This window comes from Meleagris gallopavo, chromosome 17, assembly GCF_000146605.3.
Source record: "Meleagris gallopavo isolate NT-WF06-2002-E0010 breed Aviagen turkey brand Nicholas breeding stock chromosome 17, Turkey_5.1, whole genome shotgun sequence".
In the NCBI taxonomy this organism is placed as follows: Eukaryota; Metazoa; Chordata; class Aves; order Galliformes; family Phasianidae; genus Meleagris; species Meleagris gallopavo.
In genome coordinates, this window is record NC_015027.2 from 12,723,605 (window position 1) to 12,738,608 (window position 15,004).

Consider the following 15,004-nt stretch of genomic DNA (forward strand, 5'->3'; position numbering starts at 1 on the left):
GCACCTGCACACAACTTGCAGTGAAAATTCTGACTTAGGGCCTTATTTATTCACCACTGGATAACAGTGTCCCTGGTACGTGCCTTTCTCCCTGTATATCTCAGGTTCTTACACAGCTCTTTTGTCCTGCTATTCCTTCTCTACCCCACCCCCACATTGCTCCTCGCTCCCCAGGATATCAGCTTAGATTGCTGACAGCACCATGAGGAGGGGATGGGAGGCTTGCAGGCACCTGGGATTTCCTAAACAGAAATCTTTGGCAAATGTCTTTTTATTATTTATTTCCTTATTTTTAATTCCACCCCCCTCAAGCTGTCATTCCTTAGCAGTGAAAATGAAAAGCTGCCATTTACGTGCACACAACAATGCAGGCTGCTGCAGGCCACATGGCTCCTGCAGTTTAATTTACTTTAATTCATTTTACATTGAACCAAATGATCTTATTTGCTTATTTTAATGGACAGCATTCAACATACAGGGCGGGAGCCAAGCTCCCCCCAAAGAAACTGCCAGCCCAGCTGCCATTAAAAGTTGCACTGAGCTTTGAAGGGTACAACACAGCTCTTGGGTGAAGGGACATCTTTAACCAGGTTAACCACCTTCTCTCCCAAACCCCACTGCAGAGGTACAAGATCTGACTCTGATTTGGATTACTTCCCTTTCTTTGCTGCTTTTTTCTGTTATGCACACACTATTCTTTCTCCATGACTTTCTTGGCATCTCTGTTTTTCCAGGCTAGTCTGGAACCTGGGAAACTCAGTGATGTTTTCACATTTTCATTCTTCTCTTGGTGGGGATACCTGCAAAGATATTCTGTGTCTAACATATTCAAGCTGGGAAAACTCTGGGTAGATACAACAGTCTTCATGCTTTGCATTCAAGCAATGAGTATTGTTTTGGTTCCTGTGAACCTTTTCTGGGCCCAAAATGTTGATTGCTGTCTGTATTCAAACTGAAAAGACAAACCTCTTTTTCTGCATCTTAACGTTAACTTGTTTTTTCTCAGTTACAGCATGAGTTCATGCTTTAGTAAATCTCATTCTGAATACGGTGAAAATTCAGGTTGTCCTTCAGCTGTTGCAATGAGTCCAGAATTGGGCCAGAAAGATGACCAAAGGGCTGGAGCTCCTATAAGAAAGGTTGAGGGAGCTGGGCTTGTTCAGCTTGGAGAAGAGAAGGCTGCAGGGAGACCTCACTGAGGTTTTCCAGTACTTGAAGGGAGCTCACAAGCAGGAGGGAGACTGACTTTCTACATGGTCTGATAGTGCTGGAACAAGGGGGAATGGCTTTCAACTGAAAGAGAGGAGATTGAGGTTGGATGTTGAGAAGGAATATTTTACTCAGAGGGTGGTGAGGCACTGGAACAGGTTGCCCAGGGAGGCTGTGGATGCCCCATCCCTGCAGGCATTCAAGGCCAGGCTGGATGTGGCTCTGGGCAGCCTGGGCTGCTGGTTGGCGACCTGCACATAGCAGGGGGTTGGAACTGGATGATCTTTAAGGTCCCTTTTAACTTAACTCATTCTGTGATTCATTTCCATTTCCAGTGAGAAGTGCCTTTACTTTCTCCTTCTAAATCTGTACTGGATCCAAGATGGTTACCGATCTCACCTTAACCAAATGCTGCCCTGCCTGTGATGGGGCCACACTAAGAATGCACGACCATACGCTTGAGACTGGGAGAACTGCTCTAGCCAAAGTTTTTTTATGTTCACTGTCCAAATGAAAAGATGCATCTGAGCTAAGCGGAATTTGATTCTACTGACTGCTTTCATTAATGACTTGAATGATAGAACCAAGTAGGCTTGTCAAATGCGCAGTTGAGGCTGAACTGAGAAGTACATTGGAAGAAAGATTCATAATCCAAAGTCATTTGACAGAATAGAGAAATGGTTTGTAAAACATGGGGTGCAATTCATTAGAGAAAGAAAGAGAGTCCAGCAGAGAACAATAAGAAAAACAAAGATCTGGAATAAATGAGTCGGAGGAAAGACTCAAATAATTGTTTCTTCTGTAGAGAAGACTGAGAGGACATACAAAGGTTTCAGTGTGTAAGAGGAAGAACAATCTGATCTTGCTTCAGTCACAATGGATATGGAGAAGTAAGAGATTTAAGAGAAGGACACTGAGAGGCAATGTATCACATGAAAAAACAATGCAAGCATCAGTGAAAACAATATAACAGAGGAGACTAGAATCTCAAGGAGCAGTATGAAAAGCCAGACTGGCTTTCAAAGTGCCTTTGAACTTCCTAGATGAGGAACATCTGAAGAGCCTGCTCAGAAGTTGACCATGGAATGATCAAAGCCCCTGATATTCCACCCATTGGCAAGCTTTATCATCTACTACCACCAGCAAGAAGATAACGCAAGGAAATTCAAGATTAAATACCTCCATCCCAAATGCTGCTGCACTGAACTCTGTCCCCGACAGTGTAGTAATCCCCACTTCAGGTCTTGCATAATAAGGAGCTAGAGGCTGCCAGTTTTATCCATGGTGAATATTTCCTGGGGAAAAAAAAAGCCCACGACCTTACAGCTCTACCCTACAGATTTATTTCCCCATCAGCTTGCTATCTGTGGTGAATAAGGAACAGCCATCCAGTTCACAAACCACAGGCTAGGCTTCCAGCATAAACGCTAACACGAGTATTTGGGGAGGAAGACAATAACTCTATATCTGATAAATATTAAGACAGGAGGTGGCAAGTACCTTGGTAAGAATTTGGTTAAGGTAATGTCCAGAGTGCAATAGAACTGTTTTCACTCAGAACAAGCTTATTTGGGGACAAAAAAGTCACTTGAAAAATAAGATGAGTAGAATTGTGCTGGCTTGTGGAAGTAAGCTGGGTGAGGGCTCAGGGAAAGAGCTTGGCTTTGTGGTTACCAGTGATGGTTTCTATGGCATCCTGTGGTTCTCTTGGAGCTCTCCCATCCCAGTTTGATCTTGGTTAATTTGTTACACCAGATCTCATCCCTGCTTGGCTTAATGGATGCAGCGTATGGAGCAGGATAAAAAATAAATCCAGATCCATAGCAGTAGGTAACAGCAGTCTCAGATGTCAAGGGACAGTGAGACCATCAACAACATCCTAAGACAAAAAGGGACTTTAAAAAAAGTAGAGAAGTACTGCTATCCAGAAAAAGGTATTAAAAAATGAAGCATCTGTGCTCTGAATCATTACAGGCCTTTGACAGATGTGATCTTACCAGCCTCCCACTGTAGCTGCAAATAAAGCCCCCTTCTCTTTCTTCTCTCCCGACAAGGATTAATGAGTACTTGGGATAGCTCTCAGACAAGCAAGCAAAGGCTGTGAACCTTTTCCAATGCTGCCATTTATCTTGGGAAGACTATTCACATCATTTTTTTCCTCCCCTCCCCAAGCTGGATTATGCTCTGACCCAGCACATTAATCTCCCCAAATAAAGTAATAATAATAGGAGAAGAAGGAAAAAAAAAAAAACAAACAAACAAAACAACAGAGAGGACTTGGACAATTGCCAGAAATAAATTAATAACCATCTCAAACAGCCCTGCTGTGCAGGAACAAACTGCTCAACTCCCCTGCCACCCATGTCATTTGTAAGCAAAACTATTCCCAGTTTAGATATCCCCTAAGTGCCCTGCCTGAGACTTTCATCGATTAATGATGGTATCTGCATCTACCTTCCATACCAGCAGCTGCCAGAAAGTTACCTGACCAAATGCCAGCAGTATACATTGCCACCTTTGCCACTGAAACGTAGACACTACCATGTGCAAGAATGCAGAACGTGGTAGTCTGCAAAATCTGTATATAGTATGTATGAAAGGATACCTTCAGAAAAGATTTTAGTGAGGAAGTTTAAAATGCTGGCCTGGTTTGTGTATGATTTATTGAAGTATTTTAATGTTTACTTAAAATATTTCTTCAACCATGATTGGAACAAATGTTATCTTCTGTGGTATCAGTAGCTTCAATTTCAAATTTATTTTTTTGACCCAAAGTGGAAAGTCAAGAAGATGAGCGTTTGCAATTTCTTCCTGTAAATACGAAATTTGTGCCTCAAAAATACCTACTGACAAAGCCAGCTCTGCAACCAGAGCAGCACCCACCAGAAAAGCAGTTATCTCACTGCTAGCACTTACTCCTCCAGCAATGCTTACCTCTCTCTCTAGCCTTCAATCACTTGCTGGCATTACCAAAGCCTTGCTCAGGTCTGCGATTTTTCAAAACCCAAAACCTACTGCCCAGGTGACTCTGATAAAATTTTATCAGAGGTTTTCTTATTTCTGCCCTTCCACTCATATTTCTGGCCGTACACATGTTGTAAAGATATCATGTTATCAAAGATACACATCCACGGATCTGGAAGAGAAGTAAGGCTCTTACCTTTGACTTGACAGCTAAGATGATCTTAGGCAGGGCAACAATCAGGCATTTCAGTGCAATGGTGAGATACTTCAGCACAAAGTCTGTGATCCCCACGATCCACATCAGGTCAAAAAAGTCCAATCTCTCAATGTTGGGCTTCAAAAATATAAGGCTGAAAAGCATGACAACAAAGTTCAAATAGCAACAAGGAGACTCTCATTTAGGCTTCTTGGTGCCAGCTCTACCCATCGTCAGCCAAAAGCATACAAACTCCAATGAACCGCAGTGAAGGTCTCAAGGGCAATAGCAATAAGTCATGCAAATTAGTCCCACGGTTCCTGTGGGCCTTTTGCCCATTTCTACCAAGGTCAGCAGGTTTGCCTGCTATCAGAACACAGGACCCAAACACGTACAAAATCCATTTGAGATTTCAAGCGTTAAAACCTGCAATCGACCGCTAAAAAAGAGCCTTTGGTCTAACAACAGTGCCTTCAGTCCTCCTTCAGTCCTGACTGTGAAAGCTTTTCGCTTGAGGCCTCGGTCAGTAGTATGATTCCTCGGACAGGAAAGTCACAGCCAAACTTAAGACCACCGCGTCTTCCTTCTCTGAAGCAGCCTTGCCACAGGTAGAGCTATTTCAGGGCAGCAATCCCTAAAGCTGTGCTTGTGAAAGGAGTGGGTGACAAAGGAAGCACAGACGGAACTATGGCAGAAAGGACTCCAGGAGGGCCGTGCTCTGTCAGCGGCTCGTGGGCTGCTAGTTAGCAACTCTCACCTGAACCAAAGCTCCAGAAAGGCAGTGGTCTTTGCTTAATGCTACCGACGGGGCTGAACGTCTGGTCTTTAAAGAAGGGGAGTCCAGGACAGCACAACCTCACATAGCCATGAGCAGCAGCTACTGACCCGAGCAGCAATGAGCTCTGGACTCTACTCACACTGAAAAAATAGGAATCCTCTTCCCAGTATTTCCCTACCAAAGCCTCATTGTAGAAAGCAAAAATTCTAAAAAAATAATAAAATAAATAAAATGAAAAGGAAGGAAAGGTAAAATAAACAACCCAGAAGGAGAAGCCTGAGCATGAATTTAAAATACTCACAACATTGGCACAGCACAACAGGTAAAATTAAATCCTAAAACAAAAACAGAATCAGAGACTTTACTACTATTTATGCACTAGAAACGAGTAAAGAGTAAGTAAATCAGGAATTGAAAAATAAATGAGAAAGAAGAAAAAAACAAAGTAGTTATTCCTAACATCCCAGGCCTGCCTTGTGAATGGGCACAGGTCCCCACGTGCACCAACACATCACTCGCAAGAATAGGGTTTTCCAGTAAGCCATTGCCCAGACTGTTTACTGTTAATTAACTATGCCCTAAACAGTGTGTAGGATGGTCCCAGATTGCTGAAACCCTTGTATTTCAGGAGACTTATATTTTAAACTATTTCTACTCGTGAGCTTAACCTTAACCTGCTTCCTAAAGCCACGTTGCTTCCCTACGGTGCAATAAATTTCTTCTTAGCACCTGCACACCTTTCTGCCATACCTCTTTCGTGTCTCCCATAAACTGCATGGAGATTACCCCATAGCTCACCACCTCTCATTCTTACCTACATATGCATAACTTCTCAGCTCTCTCTCTACAAACATAACTTTCCAATAATGAAACCCTAACTCATTAGGAGCAATCCCAAAAGCAACCAGGGGTGTGGGCAGACCTTGACTCCTCCCCTGCAGTATTTGTGGGAAGAATCTGATAAGCAGTGAACTAAGTGAGAGAAAAACAAACCTGAGAGCTGTCTAGCCATAGCCAACTGATGTATACTATGCACATTGTATACTCCAGAAAATACTTTCATTCTGAAATTCTAAGTTTCTTCCAGTGGGACAAGTAATATTCTAATTGGGAAGATAATTCATGCAGTTTTAACTAAGAGTGCCAAAACTACTTTCTCAAGTGACTGGGTTTGACAATTGCTTCATTTCTTCCCACTTATTCTACTAATCTCTCTTTGCTTAAGTATCTTTGCAGGGATAGTACTGAACCAAATCCATGGATACTAACTTTTCTGTATCTGAGAAGTGCTTCAGTCAGAATTTGAAAGTTGAGCCCATCTTAATCACACCAGATCCAGATGCCTCCAAGTGCTGAGTACAATGAGGTAACACACAACTGCTTCATGGCCAGCTTATCTCCAGTAACAGACTAAAAGCTGGATAGGCTAAAAAGAAAATACGACAGGACCAGTCAAACCAGTTGGTCCATTCTTATCTGCTTCCAACACCTGCTCTCTACATTCAGTCACAGTGTTCAAAATGGAAAAGTTCTGCTATGAAAAACTATCCAACCTGCTTTGATGCTTAAGAATTATATGTATTTCAATGGCAAGTGTATGTATTTCAAGCAGAAACTGTAGCACATCATCACAGCTGGCTCATTCAGACCTGGTTATGTCACTTATTGATAGGGGCATAGTCCACTGATAAACGTGATAGGCATATTCTTTTCCTCTGTTGGAAGGTACCACAAGGGTGTAACAATGACCCTTGTTACAATGACCCAATGCAAACACAGTAAGCATCCACACTTCCTGAAGAGTGAGTAGAAGTGGGCTTCCTCCTTTCCAACCTGACAATTATCACCTGCCTCCATCAGATGCAATGTAAATTCTGCCCACCTGTTGTACAGTTGCTGGGAGCTGAATGTGTAGAGCAAGTACAGGGTGTTCCCAGTGAGAAAGGCCAAGATCCAGAAGACAACCAATACTGATCTCTTCTCCTGAGCAACAAAAAGCAGAGAACATAAATTCCAAGTCTCGAGAGCTGCACTGAGCTTCTGACTGCTGAAAAATGCAGGGCCAACCCAGGGGATACAGGGATGCAGTTGAGAATTCAGTAATTAGTTATTTACACGGGACTAAGACTCACAAATAGGCTGTTGGGTAAAGACACTTAGAGCACAAGCAGAAAAGGCTCTCATCACCCAACCTCTGCAAATAGAGCAACTTCAGAGAAATTAATGCAAACACACTGGTGGAAATGACAGCCTGGTTTGCAGAACGCGGTGTTCAAAGTTGGGATCTTTCTTGGGACATCTAAATTCTAAATCAGGGATATTTAAAATGCAGTTTGAGACACAGTTTAAAGGAAGTCACTTCCATGTATTATACTGCAGTGCTGAGCTTAAACCTGTGTGGAATGGCACTTTGTGAAAGGAGTGTGTTACAGATCTACCCAAAGTCACCTAGAAGGCTCAGCTAAACCAAAGGTAGCATAGCCCACTGCTTTATGCAGCACATGAACATTGTCTGAATACATGAGGGCTCTGGAACATGTATTTTTGGCTCAAGAAATAATTAAAGGTCAAAAGAAGTACAAATTTTACATTTCAAAGCACGAGGAACATTACAGATGGAAGCTGGAAGGCAGAAGATCTTGTTCTGGGTCTTGGCCCAGTGTTATTTTGGAGAGCAAAAACTCTTGGGAAAGGAAAAAAAGCAGCTTTATTAAGATGCATTAAGAATATAGCTATTTGTAGCTATTCAACAGCCAGGGATGTTAGGTTGAGATTTAAAGCAGGCGGATTAATGGGCACAATGCTAGAAAGACAGAGGTGCAAAGTGCAAGGCAACAGCAATCTATTACACAGCTGTGCAATTTATCTCTTCACTGAGCACTGTATCACCTTTATTTCACTGCTACTGGTACATATAAATGTATGCTTGTGCCACCCATGTCATTTCTTACAAAAAAGTGATTCTTGTTTTGTGCTTTTGGTGCTGTTGAACTATTTTGCTGACACTGAAGATTGTAAAAACTGAGAAAATCCCCCAGTTTCTTTATATTCTAAATGTAAGATCAGTACAGCATTATAGAGACATTAGCAAGTACTACAGCTGCAAATCCTTAATCTGAACAATTAAAACTAGAGAATAATATCTCATTACTATTTAATGAGATTGATTTCCACTACGCACAACAGGAAACTGAGGCACAGAGAAGTACTTGATGAAGCTCTGCCAGCCAGTGGCAGAGCCAGAAGCAGGTTTGCACCTCTCTGACTTTCCCTCTCTTGCTTTTTTTACGGCCTCCTTTCCCAAAAGCACCCGTGGGGAGAAGTAGGCAGCAGTGAGAATTATGCCATGGGACACATACTCTGACAGATCTGTACCTATATAACAGCATTCAACCCTACGTTGCAAAAGAATTTTCAGTATAGACATTTTGTGTACTAAGAGAAATATTGCTTGGGAGCAAAAGAAAGCAAGATGCTGTGCTTACCTTTAGAGCAACCTGCTCTCGGAGCGTGGAGTTGGCATAGGCAAATGTGCTGGCCATACCAATGCACACAGCAATCCCTGCAGGGAAAGGCACTGTGAGTATGTATGGCTAGGCAGGAGGAACTTCAGCCCTAAGCCACCTGATGTCAGCACCTTGAGCTCTGAAGAACAGTTACTGAGTAACATTCTGGACGCACCAGGAATTAAAATAAGTAAGCGACTGAAAAATGTTAGTCTGGCCTCACAAAATTCAAATACAAGCTGAACTGAAATGAAGACACCACAATGAGTGCTTGCCAGCCGGCCCAGTACAGCCTCTGCTAACAGCAGGACAACAGAAGTGCTGCAAGTTGTGGCTGCACTGTGCAAGCAGAGATCAGCTAGAAGACAGTACTACAGCAGCAGTTTGGCAGCTCCTAGAGCACAGGGCTCACTATCAAAAGGATAGAGAATACCAAGGTTAAAGAGCAAGACTTCGCAGACATAAATCAGTGGTGGTTTTGGGTTATAAGCAGAGTAAACTCAAGCATTACTGGCTTCTCTGTGATGATAATCTCAGCATGTTACACCCAGTAAGGATCTTCAGACATGCCACACAAACCACGTCACAGAAGAGAAGGATCAGGTGAGTGCATTTTACATGACCGCTGAAGGGCCGAAATGCTCAAGCTCCAATACAGAAACTAGAACAGACATATTCTTTAGGGAACTCTGAAGATGTCAACTGCAAGCTGTAACTGCTGATGCTGTTGGGCTTGATCCTCAGCCCCTATAGGAGAGATTGGGAACAGGTAAAGAAGGGATCTCCCACTTCTCAGGGTAGGAGCAGATGGGACTAACACAGATGAAAGCAGCTTTGGAAGTCAGGTGAAAAAGAAGAGCTGGCTATTCCATGCATTTTAATTTGTCCCCTTCGTGCTGTAGATGCTGCCACGGGGATAAATGCATCAGACATCCCAGCAAGGTAGAACTTCCTAACCGCCCTCCAGTCCACTTACAATCCCAGAAGGACAGCCGCTTACCAAGCTTATGCTGGAAACAGACTTTAGCCAAGAGGATGAGGATGAAGGGAAGGCCCTTCTGCAGCCAACCGACCACCGCTTTCAGCTCCGAAAGCGCCGGTGCCGGAGTCCCAGCCTGCTCCTCACTGCCCTCCTCAGCGTGCCCGTGTCTGTCCCCTCCGGCCATGTGCAGAAGGGAGGAGGCACGGTGATGGCTGTGGTGGAAATGATGGGGCTGCTGCCGGTGGTGAAACGGGGCTCCTTCCGTGCGGCCTGCTCCCTCCTCCCTCGGGGCCGGCATCTGAATGAACACCTCCCCACCTCCTGCCGAAGAGCCCAGGACCAAACCCGACTGGAACGGTGTGGCTGTGATGGATCCCGAGGGGATTCCTGCCAGGCCGGAGAACAGCTGCTGTGGTGAGGAAGTCTCGGCCTTCAGGCTTTCAAACACTCCGCTTTCATCCACGCTGGTTTCAGAACTGACCGTTTGGCTCCGGTTTCTGTAGAGGGAGGAGATGAGGGAAAAGTGATTCAATACAAATGAGTGCCACAGAACTCGTAGCCCCATCTGAGCAGTATCCTAACATCGCCTTCACGCAGTGCCAGGAATGTAGTTCTGCAGGTAACAGATGGGATTTGCTCCTGGAAAGCCACAGCTGCAGATCCAGGGGCTGGCATTGCTCACAGTGCACCAGTTCCTTCCTCTGAGGGTCAGAGCCCCCAGACCATCTCTTTCCCTTTGGAGGAACCAGATAAATAAGGCATCTAATATCTAATTCAACATCTATAGTCATTTTAAGATTTAAAGAAAAACGTATAAGGAAAAAAAAACACAAAAACAGACCTTCCCACAGCGCAACCAAGACAGGACTCATTACATACCAACAAATCAACCATGCTAACTCAAAGAAATGATCTGCCCCCAAGGGTGGTCACTGCCTGCCACTGACAGCAGTGCAAAGGAGAGAGGCAGCTGGAAAAGAGAAGTGTTGAGAGCTGCCTGTGTGCCCCTAATCCAACAAATGCAAAGATATATCCATGAATCATGGAAAAAAATGGTATATTTTTATGTTCTCATCAAAACAGATACGGATGTACTCATGGATGGACCAGGCAGTGGGCAGAATTGGTCCTGGCACTGATTTGTTACTCAGTTTGTTGCATAGATTATAGCCAGATTCCAAAAAAAGTTCTAGATATCTTCACCCTGTATCTTCACCTTCACCAAAACAAAATATGCTTTCTTCACCTGAGCCCAGTTCTGCAGTACTGAACATGTGGAAAGTCTGGATGAAAGGGGACAACAGAAGCAACACATAAAAAGAGTCCTCAGGCAGTAAACGCCCTGCAGACAGCAAATACCTCTCTAACTTGCAAAAGACGTCGAAAGAATAAAGAAAGCACAGCAAAAGGCAAAGCCCACAAGTAAGGCATGTTGCACGTTGCCATGTCTCTTGGTTTTAAGCCTTGGAGACTTCCAGCTTCAGAAATAGTGGTCACGAGCTGAGGCAGCACACACAGGGCCTTCACTCTCTCTTTCCCATGGGCTCAGCAACCTCCCCAGGTTCCCCACAGGGCACAGAGCACTGCCTTCATCTGACTTCAGAGACAGCTCCAAAGCTCTCTGGGCACACCTTCCCACTAAGTAAACTCCTCATAAGGCTTTTTATAGCTACACCCCATTCCCACTGTCTCTCCACAGCAAGGAGTCAAGTCAACAAGACTTCAAATTAAGCAGATGTTGGATCTCACACCTAGGGTCACAACTCAGGGATGTGGACACAAGACAGGGACAGAACACGACAGATCTGGGCCTACCTCTGGGAACATAAGCACATTGAGTGGGACAGATAAATGCAGAAGTATTGTTTGCAATATCACTACCAGGATATACAACTTTTCAGAAGGAAGGAACTAACCAGGCATATATTTAAAAAGAGATATGGATGAAATGCTGAGTTCAACGAAGTCAACCAAGTTACAATGTCAGTGGCAACAGCATTTCACTGCAGTTAGAAAACCTTCAGCCTACATCACTGACAGGTATTTACCTCTACCTGCAAAAGCAGCAGAAAATACTTAGTGACTGTTTGTGATCCAGATCTTTCACTTACAATCTCAGCTGAGCCAAAGCAATACAATTTCCTAGTTCTATCTTAGTCTCATTAATTAGATTAGTTTCTTCTTCAGAGAAAAAAAAAACGTCAACACTAACTCTGGGAAAACACAAGGGGACATTTAGCACCAGAACAACAAGAGTGGCAAATCCTCCCTTGTTGATGTTATAATCACAGAAATGAATTAGGAGTATTCTGCTTGTAAATATTCACACAAGTGAAGCTACAATGCAGATTCTGGGATGACATAAAGAATCACCCCAACTCTTTATGACGGCTCTGCTCATACAGATTGACCTTTCTGGAGTGGTAGTGCTCAGTACCCCTGCAGCACTGTGCTGTGGGTTGCTCTTCCAGGGCCAGGCGTTTGAGTCCTGCTGCCTGAGCCAGCTGTCTGCATATGTGCCACAGTGCATCGCTAAATGTGAAACATTGCAGTTGGCAGCAGTTGATAACCAACATGAAAGAGAAAAGTAAATCTGTCTCTAAACCCAAGCAGAAAACCTGGCTGTATTCCACACACAGGAAGTATTTGTCTGTCTCACTTCTCAGCTTTTGTCTTCTAAAACCAAGAGATGCACCACACACTTAAATCAGAACACTGCCACCTGCAGAGGAAAAGGTAGGAAAAACTGAGGAAGCACTCGAGGCCAGGCTGGATTTGGCTCTGGGCAGCCTGGTCTGATGGTTAGCGACTCTGCACATGGAAGTGGGTTGAAACCAGATGATCATTGTGGTCCTTTTGAACCCAGGTCATTCTGTGATGCTACGTACCTTTCAGGAGGAGCGCTGTCAGTGTTGCTGCTGTGCCGTCTCTGCATTTTCCTCAACACCTTGAAACACAGCACACTCAACATCAACGCTGCCAGTCAGCAATTCCAGCGTGACTAACAGACATCCACCGAGCCAGAGAGCTGGGAAATCTCTTCAGCTGGTGACATGGCTGGTGTAAATCATCTGCTTCTCTGCAAGAGAGGCCTGCAGTTGTTTCTCAGTACACTTGTGAAGAAAGAGCTCTCAGATGGCAAATGGGAGCACACGCAAACAGGTCTCCATGTTGGGCAGGAATGAGGCAGACCCCCTTCTGCAGCACCGTGCAGCTGTATGGTGACATGGCCTGCCCTACATCCAGCAGGGCAGCTCCAGCTGTAAGGTGGATGAGTGTGTGCTCTCTGCAGCCTTCCTCCTCTTCTGAAGAAACTTGCAGAGCAATAAAGAGCAAAACTGAGGGGGGAAAAAAGAAGATGTATAAACATTTTAAATGAAAAAGTACAATCAAGGCATGACAATGTTCTTTTAAATAGGCAGCCCATCCCTTTTAGGCCACACACTGCCATTAGCAAACCCTGTGCAGTGGTCAGAAATAATATCCATGTGCGCAACAGGAAACTGAGATACATTCAGCCCTGTATCTGTAGATCACACAGGTAAACTGTGTTGAATTTGTGAAAGGATGAGAAGAAAAGTAACACACAGACTTCCCACCAAGCAGGCTGAGCTGGGACAATATGGGATTTGAGTCATGAAGGACAGAAAACATCAGGGTTTTAACATGGGATACCAACTTTTGGACACTGCTTTAGATGTCCATAGAAAGACACACACATACATAAAATACACACAAGTAAACTATCAGCTACGGCAGAAAGAACGTAACTTGCAACAAATGCTATGGAAAAGACACAGGCAGCCATCAGGAGCACCAGAAATGTAACTCTAATCAAAGTATTCTGATAACCTAAATTACCAACACTCCCTTAAGTTCCCTTTTAACCTAAACAATAATTGACACGTGATGAAATGGCCAAGGTCCCAGGCTGACCGTGCATACAGTACTCTCCCACCAGTGAGCAACTCTAGGTTCACTGCTTGTAATGAAACCTGGAGAATCCCCCACTCCTTCCCAAATCACGAGAAGTCTCCCAGATTGTAACAGCAGGGTGAGAACAGCGTTTTAAATGACACGCAGCTCTATGGGGAAATAACTTTCTTTTGGCATCAGCAATAAAGGGGACCGTGACATGAATGTTAAGTATTGAAGACATGAGGCTCCAAGAGATGTAACCCATTCTATGGACATATGGTCAGGTACCATGTAAACTGATGTTATCCTGGGCAGTGTGGTTGACATGCCTGAGGGATGGGATGCCATCCAGAGAGACCTGGGCAGGCTGAGCAGTGGGCCCAGGAGAACCTTATGAAGTTCAGCAAAGCCAAGTGTGAGTTGTGCGCCTGGAATGTGGCAATGCTATCAGGACAAGCTGGGGGATGTATGGATGGAGCACAGCCCTGCTAGAAATGACCTGGGGGCACTGGTGGATGGCAGCTGGATGTGAGCCAGCACTGTGCTCTCACAGCCCAGAAACTGACCGTATCCCAGGCTGCATACAGAGCAGTGTGACCAGCAGGGCGAGGGAGGGGATCTGCCCCTCTGCTGTGTGCTGTGAGACCTCAGCTGCAGTGCTGTGTCCAGACGGGGAGTGCTCAGTGCAGGACAGACATGGGGCTGCTGGAGCACGGCCAGAGGAGGGCCCAGGGATGGAACACTGAACTACATACAAGGACAGGCTGAGAGCTGGGGCTGTGAGCCTGGAGAAGGGGGGACTGTGGGGAGAGCTGCAAGAAAGAAGGGACAGACTCTTTAGGGTCTGTTGTGACAGTACGAGGGGAAATGGTGTCAAACGAAAAGAGGAAGACTTAGGCGGGATATAAGGAAAAAGTTTTTTGTGCTATGGGTCCATGCTATGCTATGGGTCTAGTATTAAATGGGGAGGCTGGTGGCCTTGCATGTGGCGGGGGGTTGGAGATTCATTATCTCTGAGGTCCCTTCCAACCCTGGCCCTTCTGTGGTGGGCGGTGAGGCGCTGCACTCGGTGCCTGGAGAGGCGGTGCTGCCCCAACCCTGCAGACACCCGAGGTCAGGGGACGGAGCTGCGGGTGTCCGTGTGCACTGCGGGGGGGAGGACGAGATGGCCTTTAAGGGTCCCTTCCCACTCAAACCATGCTATGATTCCATTCTTCCGCCCCAAGAGACGCTCAGCTCTGACACCGACTCTTTCCGGGTTACTTTTCACCCTCCGGCAGCAACCGAGGTCCCACGGAGGTTCCCGCATCCCACGCTACGGAACAGCGGCGCACAACGAGCAGCTGCCGGGCCGTGCCGGGAGCACAAAGCCGCACCAAACGCCCAGCTAAGGACGCATCCACACGGACGCTCGGGCTCGCAGATGCCCACCAACGCACCAGCCCCCCCCT

General features: G+C 45.2%; 1 protein-coding gene across 1 annotated transcript in view; it reads right to left on the reverse strand.

The window, feature by feature from the left end:
• RNFT2 (ring finger protein, transmembrane 2) overlaps positions 1–14,998 on the reverse strand; it is a 28,012-nt gene extending 13,014 nt beyond the window's left edge. The window contains exons 1-5 of the mRNA XM_003211130.4: positions 12,524–14,998; positions 9,654–10,132; positions 8,633–8,709; positions 7,030–7,130; positions 4,370–4,523 (exon numbers count right to left, since the gene is read on the reverse strand). Coding sequence (XP_003211178.1) covers positions 4,370–4,523; positions 7,030–7,130; positions 8,633–8,709; positions 9,654–10,132; positions 12,524–12,606 — 894 coding nt within the window. The 5' untranslated portion in view covers positions 12,607–14,998. The remainder of the gene's footprint in view (positions 1–4,369; positions 4,524–7,029; positions 7,131–8,632; positions 8,710–9,653; positions 10,133–12,523) is intronic.
• Between the last annotated feature and the right edge of the window lie 6 nt (positions 14,999–15,004).